Source organism: Pelecanus crispus, chromosome 5, assembly GCF_030463565.1.
Source record: "Pelecanus crispus isolate bPelCri1 chromosome 5, bPelCri1.pri, whole genome shotgun sequence".
Classification (NCBI taxonomy): Eukaryota; Metazoa; Chordata; class Aves; order Pelecaniformes; family Pelecanidae; genus Pelecanus; species Pelecanus crispus.
Window position 1 is genome coordinate 82,153,171 of NC_134647.1, and position 15,441 is coordinate 82,168,611.

At 37.1% G+C, this 15,441-nt stretch overlaps 1 protein-coding gene across 6 annotated transcripts; it reads left to right on the forward strand.

Annotated features, from left to right (window-relative positions):
- The first annotated feature begins 234 nt into the window (after positions 1–234).
- On the forward strand, positions 235–10,346 carry SLC35A3 (solute carrier family 35 member A3). 6 transcript variants are annotated; one of them, XM_075710614.1, is made up of 7 exons: positions 235–436; positions 1,341–1,495; positions 1,596–1,718; positions 2,855–3,026; positions 6,222–6,340; positions 6,838–6,971; positions 10,233–10,346. In XM_075710614.1, the coding sequence occupies exons 1-7, from the start codon at positions 250–252 to the stop codon at positions 10,321–10,323; spliced, it is 981 nt and encodes a 326-aa protein (XP_075566729.1). In that variant the 5' UTR covers positions 235–249; the 3' UTR covers positions 10,324–10,346. The 6 variants fall into 6 exon arrangements, with proteins under 6 accessions (XP_075566729.1, XP_075566730.1, XP_075566731.1 ...); XM_075710615.1 differs by lacking the exon at positions 1,596–1,718 and having other exon boundaries at positions 250–436; XM_075710616.1 differs by lacking the exon at positions 6,838–6,971 and having other exon boundaries at positions 250–436; positions 10,233–10,333.
- The last annotated feature ends 5,095 nt before the right edge of the window (positions 10,347–15,441 follow it).

A 15,441-nucleotide genomic window follows, 5' to 3' on the forward strand; every position in this document is an offset into this window, starting at 1 on the left:
TAATAGAATATGTAATAGTCTAATATGCTTCCCCACTTGTAATCATGTATTTGAAGAACATTTTTAAGGGGTTAATCTCCTTTTTCTTTGTAAATATCAGATTAGGTTTATTGTTTTCCTTTGGCTGAGCTCCCTGGATAACTTTTTTTAACATGCTGATTCCCAGGGGAAACATCCATCTGCAATATTCCCTTTTAAGGCTGTTTTGTTTGTTTGTTTGTTCTGTTTCAGGAAGAAAAAAGTAAAAAAATGTCAGCCAATTTAAAATACCTTTCCTTGGGCATCCTGGTTTTTCAGACCACAAGTTTAGTCTTGACCATGCGTTATTCTCGGACGCTGAAAGAAGAAGGACCTCGTTACTTGTCCTCTACTGCAGTAGTTATTGCTGAACTTCTGAAGATTTTGGCCTGTGTTCTGTTGGTCTACAGAGACAGCAGTATGTGTCAAATTTTGCACCAAGTAATTTTCCTAATCAATATGCTGTATTGTAATGGCAACTGCAAAGCAGCCATGTGAGTACAGGCGTACAACAAAGCTTTTCCCTTCTCGTTTAAGAAATAGTCTTGCAAAGACACTAATCGTACTTCACTCCTCAACGCACGATGCAAGATACTGTATATTTGCCGAAGAGAGTTCTCTTTAAGGAATGTGGGTACTGGGGAGCGCAAGAATAAATTTTCTAACAGCTTGAAGCTTGTGTTTGCTCAGGCATTTTAAGAAATTCGTATGCAGAAGGAGGAAAAAAATGAAAAGCTTTAAGGGTGTCCAAAGCATGAATGATAATTTAGAAGCCTATACTAAACAGCAGATGCAGAAAGGTGGAAGCAATTTCATTACTACAGGAAAAAGCACAGTTTTAAGCTCAAAAAAAAGTATATTCAGATTTACTCAAGTTCTTATTTTGTACATTTGATACTGAGTTTATCTGGTTCATTGACATATGCATTTGATCTTCAACAGCTTAAAAATGTCATTGTATATGCATAAATATTGATGACTGTAGGCTTCTAAATGTGCACTTTTTGGGTGGTACTCTATAATGTATCGTCTTCAAATATTGATACGGTTTCAATAAGTTTTACTTAAAGTATTGTGAATAATTGTTCTAGTTCTGATATTCCAGGCTACAGGAAGATGCTTTGCAGCCTTTTTTTCTTACTTACTTACTTTCATGAGGCTCATGAAAGTCAAACAAACGTAAATCGTATTTTGAGGTCCTGATAGCAGTGATAGCTATAAAAAGGGGGCAACGATCAGAACAGAACATTGCGCGCTCCCTCTCTTTTTTTTCCTCTGTCCTTTTAGTGAATGTCTTTTTCTTTTGTTGTTTCTTTGGGTAGAGTGCAATTTACGGACTCTGAACAGAGTGCTACATGATGAAATCCTTAATAAACCCATGGAAACTCTTAAACTTGCTATTCCTTCAGGAATTTATACTCTTCAGAATAACTTGCTGTATGTAGCATTGTCAAACCTAGATGCAGCCACGTACCAGGTATTGTACATTTGGATTTCTCTGTAAGTTTAAAAAAAAAACAAAACAAAACCAAACCAACATGAATTACGTGGTAGTAACTGTTTCTGGGTTCTTCTAGGTTACATACCAACTGAAAATTCTCACCACAGCATTGTTTTCTGTGTCCATGTTGAGCAAGAAACTGGGCGTATACCAGTGGCTTTCATTAGTAATATTGATGACAGGCGTGGCACTTGTGCAGGTAAATGTGAACAGGTGGTTTGTGTTTGTTTAATGTGTTTGCGCAAGGAACGTGGATTTCTGTACTGATCGTACAGCTTTCTGATTCCGCCAGCCGCACACGAGCACCAGAGTGTGGTCAGGAGCTACGGATCGCAGCTGGCCAGGGCTAGAGGACACCAGAAATGGCTCAAAGGCAGGAGACGGCACCTCTCTTGCGTCCCCGTGCTCTGCTGTAGAAGGTGACAGGGCCTGTGGAGCGACCCGCAAATAACAGCGATCGCAGGGTTTGCTAGCACGCTGCTGCAGGCACGGGGGATTCGCAGAGCTTCCCCGCCAGCGCAGCTCTGCCGCCCACCTTGTGATGCGGTTCCAGCACGGCAAATTTACTTCAACTTTTTCAAGAGGCCAGCTTGGCCTCTGTTCTAAATAGTGCAGGTACAGGCGTTTGTAGTTTTCAGAGGGCAGGATCGTGGGATAAAAGACTATTCTAAGAATTTTTGGCAAATTTTAGCATATCCTAGAAATTTTTATTTTAAAACTTAAGGACTTGAAGAAAATTCTGAGGATTAAATTTTATAGCATTTTCAAATTCCGTAATTCAAAATGGGAACAAAGCATTCTGATTATCATTAAGAGACTCTTCAGTATGCTTTTGTCTATGGCATTGCGTTTTATTCTGTTAGCGTTAGATACATTGCAGGATTTAGCTTCATAAATGTCAGCTTCTTGTACTCGTCTGCATAATCACACGCAAAAGAGAATTCATCCCATCTTAAAGACAGCTGGTGTAAGGGGGTTTCTAACTGTGCTTATATTTGTAAGGTAACTAACTGGCGGTGGCAAAAGTTGGTGACTGTGATAAGTCGTGCTGGGATTCAGAAACAGTTCCAGCTTATAAAATATAAATCCTCGACCTGTTTAAATCGATGGGTATTCTCCCAGTTGAGGCGCAACTTTACTCCGTATGAATACGTAGAAAGAAAAATGATGACTTTCAGTCTTTTAAAACTATTTATGGTGCAAATAATAAACTTTACAAGCATGTGATTGTCTGTATTTAGTGACTGTTACTGCTGCTAGAAAACAAACGTGCATTTTGTAGGTGCTCGTGACTTGATTTTGTGTAACTTTTGGGGTAACTGTTTTTACGTGCAGTGGCCTTCGGACTCTCAAGCAACAGCTGCTAAGGAACATTCAGCGGGATCTCAGTTCGTAGGCCTGATCGCAGTTCTCATAGCATGCTTTTCCAGCGGATTTGCTGGGGTTTATTTTGAGAAAATTTTAAAGGAAACTAAGCAGTCTGTGTGGATCAGAAACATTCAGCTTGGTAAGTTTAATTTTCGTCACCTCTTAGAGATCCTGCATTCTGAAGAATTAAGATAAATGTGCAGAATATATATAAAAATACAAAATATTACCAATGTTTTAGTATTCTGCATAAAGACACTTCAAAAACCAAGAGTATAATCTCTGCTAGATAGAATTCCAGCAGTTGCTTTCTGATCTCAACCTGGTTCTTGATTGAACTTGCTTATAGAGTGTCTGTAAGTTTGTACAGAATGTCAATTGAATTTGTATTTAAAATTTTCTGAAGAATGTTATCTTATGCAGTATTCTGTATCTTCTATGTTTAAAAATGATTCTTTTGCACTAATCCATAAGATCTGATAAATACAGATAGTATTCCTTTTTCCTTTTTTTTTTTTACATTTTTTTTTTTAGAGAACATAGGAATAGTAAAACAAAGTATGTTTCTAAATCAATGTTCTGAGGTGTTTTAAAATTTTTTTTCTTTTGTGTCTGGGCAGGCAGTTTTTATAGGTTGGCACTTTTAATACAAAAAAACTGCTTTGTGAATGAAGTTGAGGTAATGAATTACTATTATTTCAATACAAAGGTCAGTTTGCTTTAGTTGTCGCTATAATCCCAGGAGAGAGGCATATGCAAAAGCCAGTTCATCTTGACTATTTTAATGCCCTTACCTCTTGTGCACCTATCGGTAAGAGGATACCTTCTATTTCCAAAGTAGTTCTTGGTCTTCTAGAACCGAGATATTAACGGCGACAGAGTTGATCCATTTTCCTGGATGAGTTTTCCCTCACCTCAAAGCAATCTTGTCCCGTTTATAGGGTTGGAAATGTGACACCAGCAATATCTTTTTGTTGCTGTTTTGCAACAGAAACAAAACTTACTGTTGGAGTTGCCCTTCTTTCTCTAATGGAAACCCTCTGGTCTTCACCTCTAGGCAGTAATTATTTATTGCATATTTGGATAAATGCTTTCAGCAGAATTTGAACTTTTCAGCATCTTAGAATAGACTCTTGATCAAATCTACAGTACTGTCGGATTAAGTTATGAGAATGATTTAGTGGATCAGGGCTGTGTACTGAGTCTGGTAGAATGTCATGGAGTACCATAAAAACAGGAGATGGTGTGGGGTTTTGTAGTTAGCTAAACTGCTATGGTCAAAAAAAGTCTGAATACAAACAGTATTTTTTTCCTTTCTTTTCCTGTTGCTGTGTTTTAATTGTAAATGGTTTCAGTTAAAAATGCAGAACTGCAGTTTCATTATATGTTAATATTTTCACACGTCCATAATGTTTTGAAACTTGAGGATAGGGAAGGGGATCAAAAACTCTACTTACTATCTGCTAGTATTTATTGAAGTTGTGTATATTAAAACCAAGTTTTCTTGAACAGGGTGTAGGGGATACCTCAGGAAAGGTTATGTTAGGGAATTTTGGAGGCAGAGAAGGGTGGGTAGCTGGGGCTTGGTCCAGGATTTAAGGTAAGATTTGGAGCTACGATATAAAAGCTGTTGCCAAGGAAAGCTGATTATTACTACTCTCAATTTCCACGCTAAAAGCGCTTTGGTGGGCAGCAATGCAGATATCTGAAACAATTTCCAATTAAACGTTCATAATGGTTGAAAAATCAATGACCTTTTCTAAAGCATTCTTCAGATTTTTCTACAGTGCACAGAAGCATGTATGAAAACAAATGAGTTCAGTAGTTTGATAGTTGGCCTGGTCATATATTGAATGTTCCGGTAATTGCTTTATGAAAACAATGAGATCAGAACAGACTGCATCTAAACGCAGACTGTTCAAGGTAATGAATAACTAGGACTGATATATGAAGACATAAATGTGTGTGATAAGAGTGAGAATTGAATCACCTGATTTTTTTAAATTTTTTGTCAGTGAGCTTAATTTGCCTCAATACAAAATTCAGTTGAATATGCTTCCTATTAAGGTTGTTTTCAGTTCAAAAATGAAATTAATTTCGTCATGTTTCATAGAGAGTTTCCTGATACAGGTTTTGGAAAATATTTAAAACATGAAATCCTAATTTCAAAAATACGTTAGTGTATCCTTTCTGCATGTGCAAGATAGTTGCCTGCTTAAGATGTTGTATCGTTCAGGAGCAAGACAGTCGTAACCAAGAGGTTTGAAATAGAGCTTTTAAAACAGAAACAACAAAAGCCATAAACCAACCTGGTTTTCACTTTCATATCCATAGAGAATTATTAGAACTGTAGAAAAAATTGGAAAATATATTTGAATAATTGTTGAAAAATTCAGTTTTTCATGCATACCAGTATCATATTGGGGACGTATGAATAGTTGATTTTATTTATTTATTTTAGCAGATCAATTGGCAAATAGAAGTAATTGGTTTAATCTGAACGAAACCTAAATTTTTAATTACATCTACAAAAATAAATCTTTCTTGTCGAACAGAAGGTTTTATTTTGTTCAAAACAATCCTGCCCTTTTCAGACGCAAAGCAATGCGACGAAAATAGAGGTCAGCTTTTCACAGAAAAGGAATGGAAAAAATATTCCCCCTTTCCTGCTCGGGACTAGAGCCTGCATCGGTCACAGAGGGGGTGCTCACGTTGCTTCCATGCCTGAGGGGATTAGGAAAAGTTTTCTGTCTGATAGAACAACACTATACTCACCAAATTATAAACTTTTTAATCTCATCTCGATTTCTTCTTTTGACATTAACTCTCTACTAATAAACAACATTCCTTGTGTTTGAGACCAGTTCAGAAGAATCCCGCTTCCAAGATCCTCGTCCGAATTGGCACACTGATAAGTCCTGCTCTTGCTATGTCAGTCACCATTTCCTCCACTGAAAGTTTTCCCTGTTTTTCTCTCCAGGTGACAGTGAAGGTGACCTCAGCCTTCAGTCATGACTAGTTTCAGGAAAACTGAAATTGTGTTTAAGTGAATTTTGCTATATGCCATAAACAAAAATCACCCCATTCCAGTAGAAAGCAATGGAAGATAAGTATGTAACAATGTCCTAATGGAAACAGAGAAAACTTGTTATGAGTGTGGAAAATAGCTTTTTGAAAGAGAATATCCGTCTGAACACTGATTGCATTTGAATGTGATGGTATTGCAAGTAGCAGTCCTATTTTAAAATTGGATATATGTGAGCAGTCCTTGAGGACAAGGAACCTGTTTGCATGATTTTCACCTGAAGCTTTTAAATCAATCTTGTCCTTTCAGGATTTTTTGGTAGCATATTTGGACTGATGGGTGTATACATTTATGATGGAGAGCAACTATCAAAGAATGGATTTTTTCAAGGATACAATAAACTTACTTGGATAGTTGTTGTTTTACAGGTGAGATGCCTTGTATCACACGTTTCTGTGAAGGTGCTTGGGATTTACTCTTCTATAAATGATGGGGGAAACTGATGGGTGTCATTGAAGCTACTGAGAATTCTATAGTCAGTAGTTTGATCTATGACTATTAGAATAAACCTCTAAATAAAAACCTGGAAAACACATAGCAAGTATATGACTAAGTACTGTGCAACATAAAAGCACATTAGCATTATTTCTTTTGCAATGTTTAAAAAAAATATATATATATGCCCATCTTCCTGTGGCTAAAAATACATGGTACGAGCATTTTCACTAGTTGATCAACAATTTCTTTAATGGGGAAAGAACAACTCTTCCAATATTTATCTTCAACAGTGCGTATCCATAACATAAAATAAATGCAATGCTTCTAATCATAGGCAAAAGCTTTTCCTAAAGTAAGTACATGTTATTAAAATAGGTGCTCTCAGTGGAATTATCAGGTTGCAAATCCAAACCTCAATATTTTTCAGGCACTTGGAGGGCTGGTGATCGCTGCCGTTATAAAATATGCAGACAACATTTTAAAGGGATTTGCAACTTCTCTCTCTATTATACTGTCAACATTGATCTCCTATTTCTGGCTGCAAGATTTTGTCCCTACAAGGTAAGAATTATTTTCCATGTATGCTGAAAAAAAAAAAAAAGAAAACTTAATGTTTACCTGATATAACTGCAAAAATAAATAAAAAAACAGTCCAAGCCACACTTTTTAGAATGTTTAGATGCAACTTGCACGTAGAAGTTTAGTTTCGTTGCATGCCATCACTAACACTATGTTTAGATGCAACTGCGCATAAAAGTTTAGTTTCGTTGCATGCCATCACTATGTTTAGATGCAACTGCGCATAAAAGTTTAGTTTCGTTGCATGCCATCACTAACACTATGTTTAGATGCAACTTGCGCAAAAAAGTTTAGTTTCGTTGCATGCCATCACTAACACTATGTTTAGATGCAACTGCGCATAAAAGTTTAGTTTCGTTGCATGCCATCACTAACACTATGTTTAGATGCAACTGCGCATAAAAGTTTAGTTTCGTTGCATGCCATCACTAACACTATGTTTAGATGCAACTTGCGCATAAAAGTTTAGTTTCGTTGCATGCCATCACTAACACTATGTTTAGATGCAACTTGCGCATAAAAGTTTAGTTTTGTTGCATGCCATCACTAACACTATGTTTAGATGCAACTGCGCATAAAAGTTTAGTTTCGTTGCATGCCATCACTATGTTTAGATGCAACTGCGCATAAAAGTTTAGTTTCGTTGCATGCCATCACTATGTTTAGATGCAACTGCGCATAAAAGTTTAGTTTTGTTGCATGCCATCACTAACACTATGTTTAGATGCAACTTGCGCATAAAAGTTTAGTTTCGTTGCATGCCATCACTATGTTTAGATGCAACTGCGCATAAAAGTTTAGTTTCGTTGCATGCCATCACTATGTTTAGATGCAACTGCGCATAAAAGTTTAGTTTCGTTGCATGCCATCACTAACACTATTTTTAGATGCAACTGCACATAAAAGTTTAGTTTTGTTGCATGCCATCACTAACACTATTTTTAGATGCAACTGCGCATAAAAGTTTAGTTTCGTTGCATGCCATCACTATGTTTAGATGCAACTGCGCATAAAAGTTTAGTTTTGTTGCATGCCATCACTAACACTATGTTTAGATGCAACTGCGCATAAAAGTTTAGTTTTGTTGCATGCCATCACTAACACTATGTTTAGATGCAACTGCACATAAAAGTTTAGTTTCGTTGCATGCCATCACTAACACTTCAGTTTTTCAGTACAGCTGGCAAGATGAAATTTTCTGTGAGGCAGGAATAAGTGAAGCGCAAAGCTGGGCTTTTGCCAAACCACTCTCTTGCAGGCTGTGTGTTTTAGTTCCCTGTCCCTTTCCCTCCCCTCCCTCCCTAGCCGGTCTCCCTCGGTTTGTTCAGCCCCTGCTTTGCTGGTAGGCTGCAGCCAGCCCTCGCTGGCGTTGGTGCTTGCCTGGCACTGCCCTTGGCTCCGCTCCCTGCAGCAGCCTCCCCTCTGCCGGCTCCTCTGAGCAAGGCCCCGTCTCCCGCTTCCTCTTCGTTCTCTAAACGGGCACATCTTGCACAAGCCATCTCATCGCAAGAGGAGTTACGGCTGTGGGGTGATAATGATGGTAGTCTTTTTCTACTGGTTCTCATCTAATCTCAAAACAGTCTCTAAAAGAGGTAATTGCAATCATACGCACGTGGAAGTTACATTACAGCAACTAGTTGCCCAAGGACACCCAGCAGCCCAAAGGCAGAGCTTTTTGCTAAAGACAATACCATATTTATTAGTGAAAACACTCAACCAAGAGAGAAAAATGCTTGCTATATGCTTCTAGGCCCAATACGCTGTGTCCTGACGTTTCATGAATTCGATTTTAGTAGCTCCGTGCACTGCGGGTTTTGTACATGGGTAGGTTCTGGAATAGTGCTTCTCTTAGCAGTGCCTGTTAATGCATGGAGCGTAGAAGTAATATTCCAACTTTCAGATATATTAATAGGATTTTGCTTATAAATGACCTACGCCCCTCACACATGTTACACATACTCACAGTGTAAAAATATTTTGAATAACATTTACAACTTTTGCATCTGATATAAAGAAACATCTTTTTATCTAAAAGTAGTATTTGCAATATTAGCAGGAGTTTACTTAAACATGCAAAAAAGGAAGTAGAACAACTAATGAGGCTTAAAAAGTGGAAGACATTGAACTTAGAATTTAAGTAGCCTATGCTTGTCCTGTTAAAACAAATGTAGAAAGTGGTTTAAGAATTTCTGTGTGCTCAAATGGAAAATTAATAAGTAACTTAGCAGCTTCTGCAAACATGGTGAAAATGGACAGAGTTGTAAATAATTAAATGAGTTGGAGCCACGTAGAACTTGAAGTGATGTCATTTAATAAAACTTTACTGACTTGAGTTAATCAAACTTAATCTTTACTACCTTGCTTATGCCAACAGAATTTATTTGACCTGAAACTGAGTAATTGTTTCTCTCACTTCAGCAAACATTTTTGATTGAGATAATAACTTAAGGGCTGGAACGTGTTGCAATGGATCGTGTCCAGAAATAGGCTAACTGTATTCTCTGAAGGATTATCGTGTCATGCGCCACAGTTTTTATAGTGTTTGGTTCAGAAGATCCAGTTGTCAACATTATCATGTCTTTATGACAAGGTTCTTTTCTAAAATGTGTACTGATTGTCTGATGGCTTTGGATATTTTGTTTCAGACTTGTAACTATCAAAACAGCTTGAAAGGCCCATATGTCACAATAGAAAAGATGCCTTTATTATCTTTTCCTCACATAAATCTCATCTGTCTGCCAAAAATTAGATTATACTGACTGGCAGACTGGTTCTTGGGCAGCAGTAATTCGCTTTGACATAAGCTTTGGACTTCAAAGCAAACACAACTCCAGCATGTAAGATGTTAAAAATGGCTGGGTAACCACGGTAGTTGTCCTTCTTTAGCTTCTGCTTGCATTTTGCACAGAGCTTTAGGCAAAAGAAAAAAAAAAAAAACAGACTGGTCCGATTACTTTTGACAATTGTTCCACGAAACTATAATTTTAATTTTCAGAATATGTCGGTATAATGATACCTTACCTTGTGGATGTAAGTTTCTTATTTCAACTGCTTCCTGCATCTTCCTATAATAAATATATGCAAATTATTTTGTTCTTTATAAATTGGACAAATGTAATTTATCTTTCTGTGTTCCCACAGGAAAAATGTCCTTTCTTTTGATTGTATTACATAAATAGAATTGCGTCAACTAAAACGACCTTTTTTTCTTCCCCCCCCCGCCCCCATCCCTATTTTATTCAGTGTCTTTTTCTTCGGAGCCGTCCTTGTAATAGCAGCTACTTTCCTATATGGTTATGATCCCAAACCTGCAGGAAATCCCATTAAGGCATAGCAGACTTCGTCATCAGCCTGCTTCTCAAGATCATGCACCGGGGGCCTTGCTAGCAATGGCACGTGGAAAGCGTCACTGTGCGCTGCAAGGGAAGGATTACTGCCCTGAACCTGTTGAAGAAATGCTTTTGAGTAGTTTTGAACAGCCAGAGGGGTTAAAGGTGGATGATGATACTGTCTGTAACTGGTGGGGGGAAAAAAAAAAAAAAAATGGCAGGGGAATGCCCAGTGCAACTTGCTAATAAAAACTTGAAAGGAACAAAAAGTTTCCAAGAAACTGTGATTAGAAATGTTTACAGCTTTGACTGGGATTGCATCAAAAGAATTTACTGTATTGACTGCTGCAGAAATATGTCCTATGCACTCTGTGAAAGAGCACATGACAACATTGTCAGATTGTATGTTTTTGCAATTTGACTATATTTAATCTTAGTAAATATGTTTTTAACTGTTTGTCTATTTACATGAAATCAGCTGAATACACATCATAGTTCTGAAGTGATGGTTCCAATTAGATATTCCTTATTAAAACTGTGAAGATTGAAGTATGATTGAAAGACTTTCACGATATCAAATATTTTTATATTTTTAGAAGGCGGATTTAATAACAGAAATCTGTGTTCTGTTGCTTATATAAAAACTATTGTAAGAATGTTAACATTCTCACCTAAGTAGAGAAAGAGAGAAATTCGGAGGGCAAGCTGGAACTCTGTGCTGATACTCCAGCCTTCCTCAGGACAGCCGGCAGCGCTCCAGCGGATGCAAGAACGCCGTGAACGCAGGCCAGAGGTTACGGCGCTAACCTGGCGCGGAGAGCAGGCTTACGATGGAGTGCTTGCTCATTCGTTTTATTTTTATTGATTATAAATCAACTTGTCAGTAGAACCTTTAAAGTAGTTTTTGTGCTTTAAATATCCTCTGGGGATTTTTTTTTTTTTTTTTTAAACCCCAGTTTAAAAAAAAAAAAAAAAGCCCATAATAAACATTTTAAATGCATTATTATTGTTGTCTGTAACAGCTCCATCTGGAGCTATTATGGTATATCATCTGTATACTGTACTGTACTTTATTACAGAGGTGTTTTTTAAACACGTGTTGTTTACTCATGAACTCTCTGAGGCTTTTTCAGTACATTTCTATGTAATGGCTTAATTAGAGATATTTTTTTTTGTTATTATTATTATTGTTATCATTATTATTATTTTGTTCTGGGAGTCCTTGAGCCAATAGACCACAATGGGTTCTCCGGAGCTATTCAGTCTACTAGTGGAATTACTTCAATAGGAAACGTAATGAAAAAGTAATTAATTGTGCAATAGGTAAATGTAAAAGCATGCTGTTCTTCTGTTCTAAACCAAATAGAAGCCTAGATGCAATTAGAACTGAGATCAATTAGACTGTTAGGAACACTTCACTTGTTGGAGTATTTGCATATAGCCAGAATCACCAAAAAAATGCCAGAACTGATAAACAAAAAGTTGTCTTAAAAATCACTTTTTTTCAGGAGACCGATTCACAGTGGAGATTAATGTAGAGTGACTTCTTATCCACCCGTGACGCTCGTAAAGGTATAGATTTATACAAAAACGTATCAGTAGTCCCTTACTTGTAGAACGGCAAGTGGTAAAAACGTATGCTTTCCTTTTTTGCCCCCTCGTGCACTTTCTCACTTCTGTCCTGTGCTAACGAACACGTTGTGAAGAGAGAGGTGTTTTAAAATGTTTACCAAAGTACCTCATCCTCTTTTCTGCCTTTTAGCGGTGGGTTGGCAAGGAGATCCTGTAGGTTGTAACCAAGTGTTGTAAATGCGAATCTCTCCCAGCGTGCCGTAATTGCAGGAGCTCTGCTACGCGGTAGTCAGAACGATCTCCTATTACCCTAAATTGCCATTCTGTGTTAATATTAAATCTGTTACCTCAACACTCAACGTGGCAAAAACGTTGTGGAAATTACCTCTAAGTCATTCTGGCACTGAAACGCAACGTGAGGTAAGATACGCGCGTTGAACAGCGGCTCGCAGTGTTGTGACTCCGAAACGCTCCGAGAAGTGTCAGGCTGGAGTTTGATCTGCACGACTACTTTGAATTTCATGAGTCGCAGTAGTGCAGATGTTCAGGTGGTAGAATTCCTTACTTCCTTGAGGAATTTCTCAAAAAAAAACCCCATAAGCGGCCGGTTGAGAACACTTTAGCAGTTGCACAGGAAGGGACCAAACAGGCCAAATAATCACCACATGGCTGGAGTTCTGGGACGCGGAACCCAGCGTGCGTATTTCGGGTGCACCTGCCAACAGTGGTCAGTAAGGATCGGTTTAAAGGAAAGAACAGGAATGTGCGCTCCTTCCTTTTGAGTAGGATGTCGTCTAGATCCGCTCTACTAAGGAACAGCAACTCCTGGCCGTAGATGGGTGACTCTTCCGTGCTTTCAATGTACAGTTCCGTTAAATTTTCCGGTAGAGGGATAGATTGCTTCATACGCTTGTTGCCGTCAAGGAAATACGAATTTGCATTTTTAGCTCTTTATAAAGAGCTAAGGAAGGACTCTACTCCGAGCCCTTCCAGGTTGGAAAGCATTATTCCAGACAGAGGGAAGACAGCCTATGTTTCCTGAGAACAAAAAGGATTGGAGGAGGGTTTACTGATTTCTGTAACCTGTACAATCTCAGAGCATATGCACGTTTTCTCATTGAGATACTTTTGTATCTGGGTTTTAAAATTAAAAAAAAAAAAAAAAGGCAGTTTTAAGTCTATAACTCATTAACTAACCAAAGAAGCATAGTTAGCACAGAGCTTTGGGAAGTAGGGGATATTGTGCTTTGAGTTTGCCCTAAAAGCAATGGAGGTGTCTAACTTTCCAAAAATAAACCTGTCTTTCTGAACTATTTTTCTGACTTTTGACTATGGATTTGCTAGTTTAGTTGTCTATTTAGGAGGCTAGCCTATACTTAGCAGGATTTTATTTAAGTATTTATGAAGTTTTAGCTAGCTATTTATTTTCAATAACTTGAATTATGTGATTTATTTTTCTTTTAAGACTTGCATAATGGGAGTACTAGTATTTATTGAATACTCCGATATTTGGTAGTTTTATGTGAGAATCTCTGGGATACATGATAAATGGTCAAGGAACAATAAACTTAGAACTATCTTCAAAGCAAAATAAATCAGCAGTTCAGTGGTGAAAAGTCTTGAGTCTAACAAAGTAAGATAAACTTTTCTTTGAACATTGTATTTCTGTGCTATCCGCAAGTGCCCAATAATCTTTTTTCTCAAAGAATTCAGATAATTTTATAGGTCTGTTCAACTTCTTTGTTTTAGACAAATTATAAGAAAACTTCCCTTTTTGTTTGCTTTAATAATGCGTAGATTAATGTTCTAGAACCAGCTTCTACAAGGTAACACCTTGGGGTTTTTACTGTAACTATTTTTAGAAACTACTTTTATTTTTCCTCAGAAAACCAGTCTTATTTTAGTAGCATACACTTGCATTCCAGTTACTCATACTGTCCTCTCACAGATTTTTAGAAGTGCGTACGTGTTTTGTGTTCCTAACTTATTTTTATGGCTGTAATTCAAAAGACTGTAATGGATTTTGTTAAATTGTTTTAAAAATGATAAATGAAACGCGTTTCTTCTGTTTTTTGTTGTCAGTAACTTTCATATTTTAATATATTTCTTTATCAGCCATGCATGTTCTGTTGTATTTAAGCAATCATGATTGTCCAAATTTGAAGTTGTTGTTCATTTTCCTCCTGTTGACAGTGTTTCTTGCTGGATATTGTGAATGAGGAAGATTATTCATTGTTTTCTTCTCTGGAATCCATGTTTTATAAGAATGAGATATTAAAAAACATTAAGGGGTTGTTTTTTTTTTTTTATTAGAAAGGTAATGTTTATAACATGGTCATATACCATGTATGTGATAGTGTATCATTACCTGTGGTGTTCAGCTACTGTAAAAAAGTCCAAGAAGTGTTTCCTTGCCTTGGTTTTCACTGTTCTGTTCAGTTTTAATGCTGATTGTTTTCCACAGGAAGTTACTAAAGAGTTCTACGCTTTCCAGGTAAGCTCATTATATGTTTTTAGATATCTAGAATTAAGGGGTTTTTACTGGAAAAAATGCAGGGGAGAATGCAGCAAAATAAGTGGGGTTAACTAGAAGATCTTCTGCTCCGATTACTGTGAATCCAAATTTCTGTGTAGCTGGATTTATAACTTTTTCTATATATTTCCTGCTAGGTGAATTTATAACTCCTACTAGAAGCAAAAAAATCTGTCCTGAGGTGCCGTTCAGTGCTCATTCTTGAATGTCTGCTGCACATTTCAATCCAAGAGCAGACGGCACATTTTTAACTCTTGCCTTTAACGTTCCATCATCATTCCATCATCGTGTAGTTAGCCATACTCATTTCACTAGCAATTTATAGCTCGGTAAGAATTGCTTATATGCTAAGCATATGTCTATATTTGCTGCCGTGAGTTACACTTTCTTAGATTTTTAGAACTTTATCTTTGTTGTCAATATATTTTAAATTGGATTTTAAATATATAAGCCCAAATATAAATCACGTATTCAAACCCAGTAGCAAAATTTTTAAGGTGATCTTAGGATTTTTTGATATGTTGATATTTGTGTGTGATGACACTGAATACAATTTTAATATATGGTGTTTCCAGGCAGTTTGAAAACAGGTTATTTTTTTGGTATGACACTGGTGAACCATGGGATGCATCTTATATGACCTAATGCAGTCTTTTTTTAACCCGTATTGAGGTAAAATACTGTATTTTTTTTTCTCCTGTTTGTGTGGATAGTGTCACTACAGTAATAAACTGGTTAAAATTAAGCTCTGGCTTTATTAAGAATATGATATAAAACTGTTTGAGAGTTTTGTAAAGGGAGAGGCTTGCCTTATGCATATTTTAGCAGAAACAAAATGATGTTTTAATTAACATAGAATCATAGAATGCTTTGGGTTGGAAGGGACCTTGAGAGATCATCAAGCCCAACCCCCCTGCAGTAAGCAGGGATTGAACCTGTGAACTTGGTGTTATTAGCACCATGCTCTAACCAACTGAGCTAACCCGGCTGGTCATCTATTATTTCAGAACATAATTTT

Coding starts and splice junctions, on each gene's coding strand:
- SLC35A3 (XM_075710614.1), top strand. CDS start 250: ATGTCAGCCAATTTAAAATACCTTTCCTTGGGCATCCTGGTTTTTCAG. Junction 1,719..2,854: donor CAGGCGTGGCACTTGTGCAG/GTAAATGTGAAC, acceptor TTTTACGTGCAG/TGGCCTTCGGACTCTCAAGC. Junction 6,341..6,837: donor GGATAGTTGTTGTTTTACAG/GTGAGATGCCTT, acceptor AATATTTTTCAG/GCACTTGGAGGGCTGGTGAT.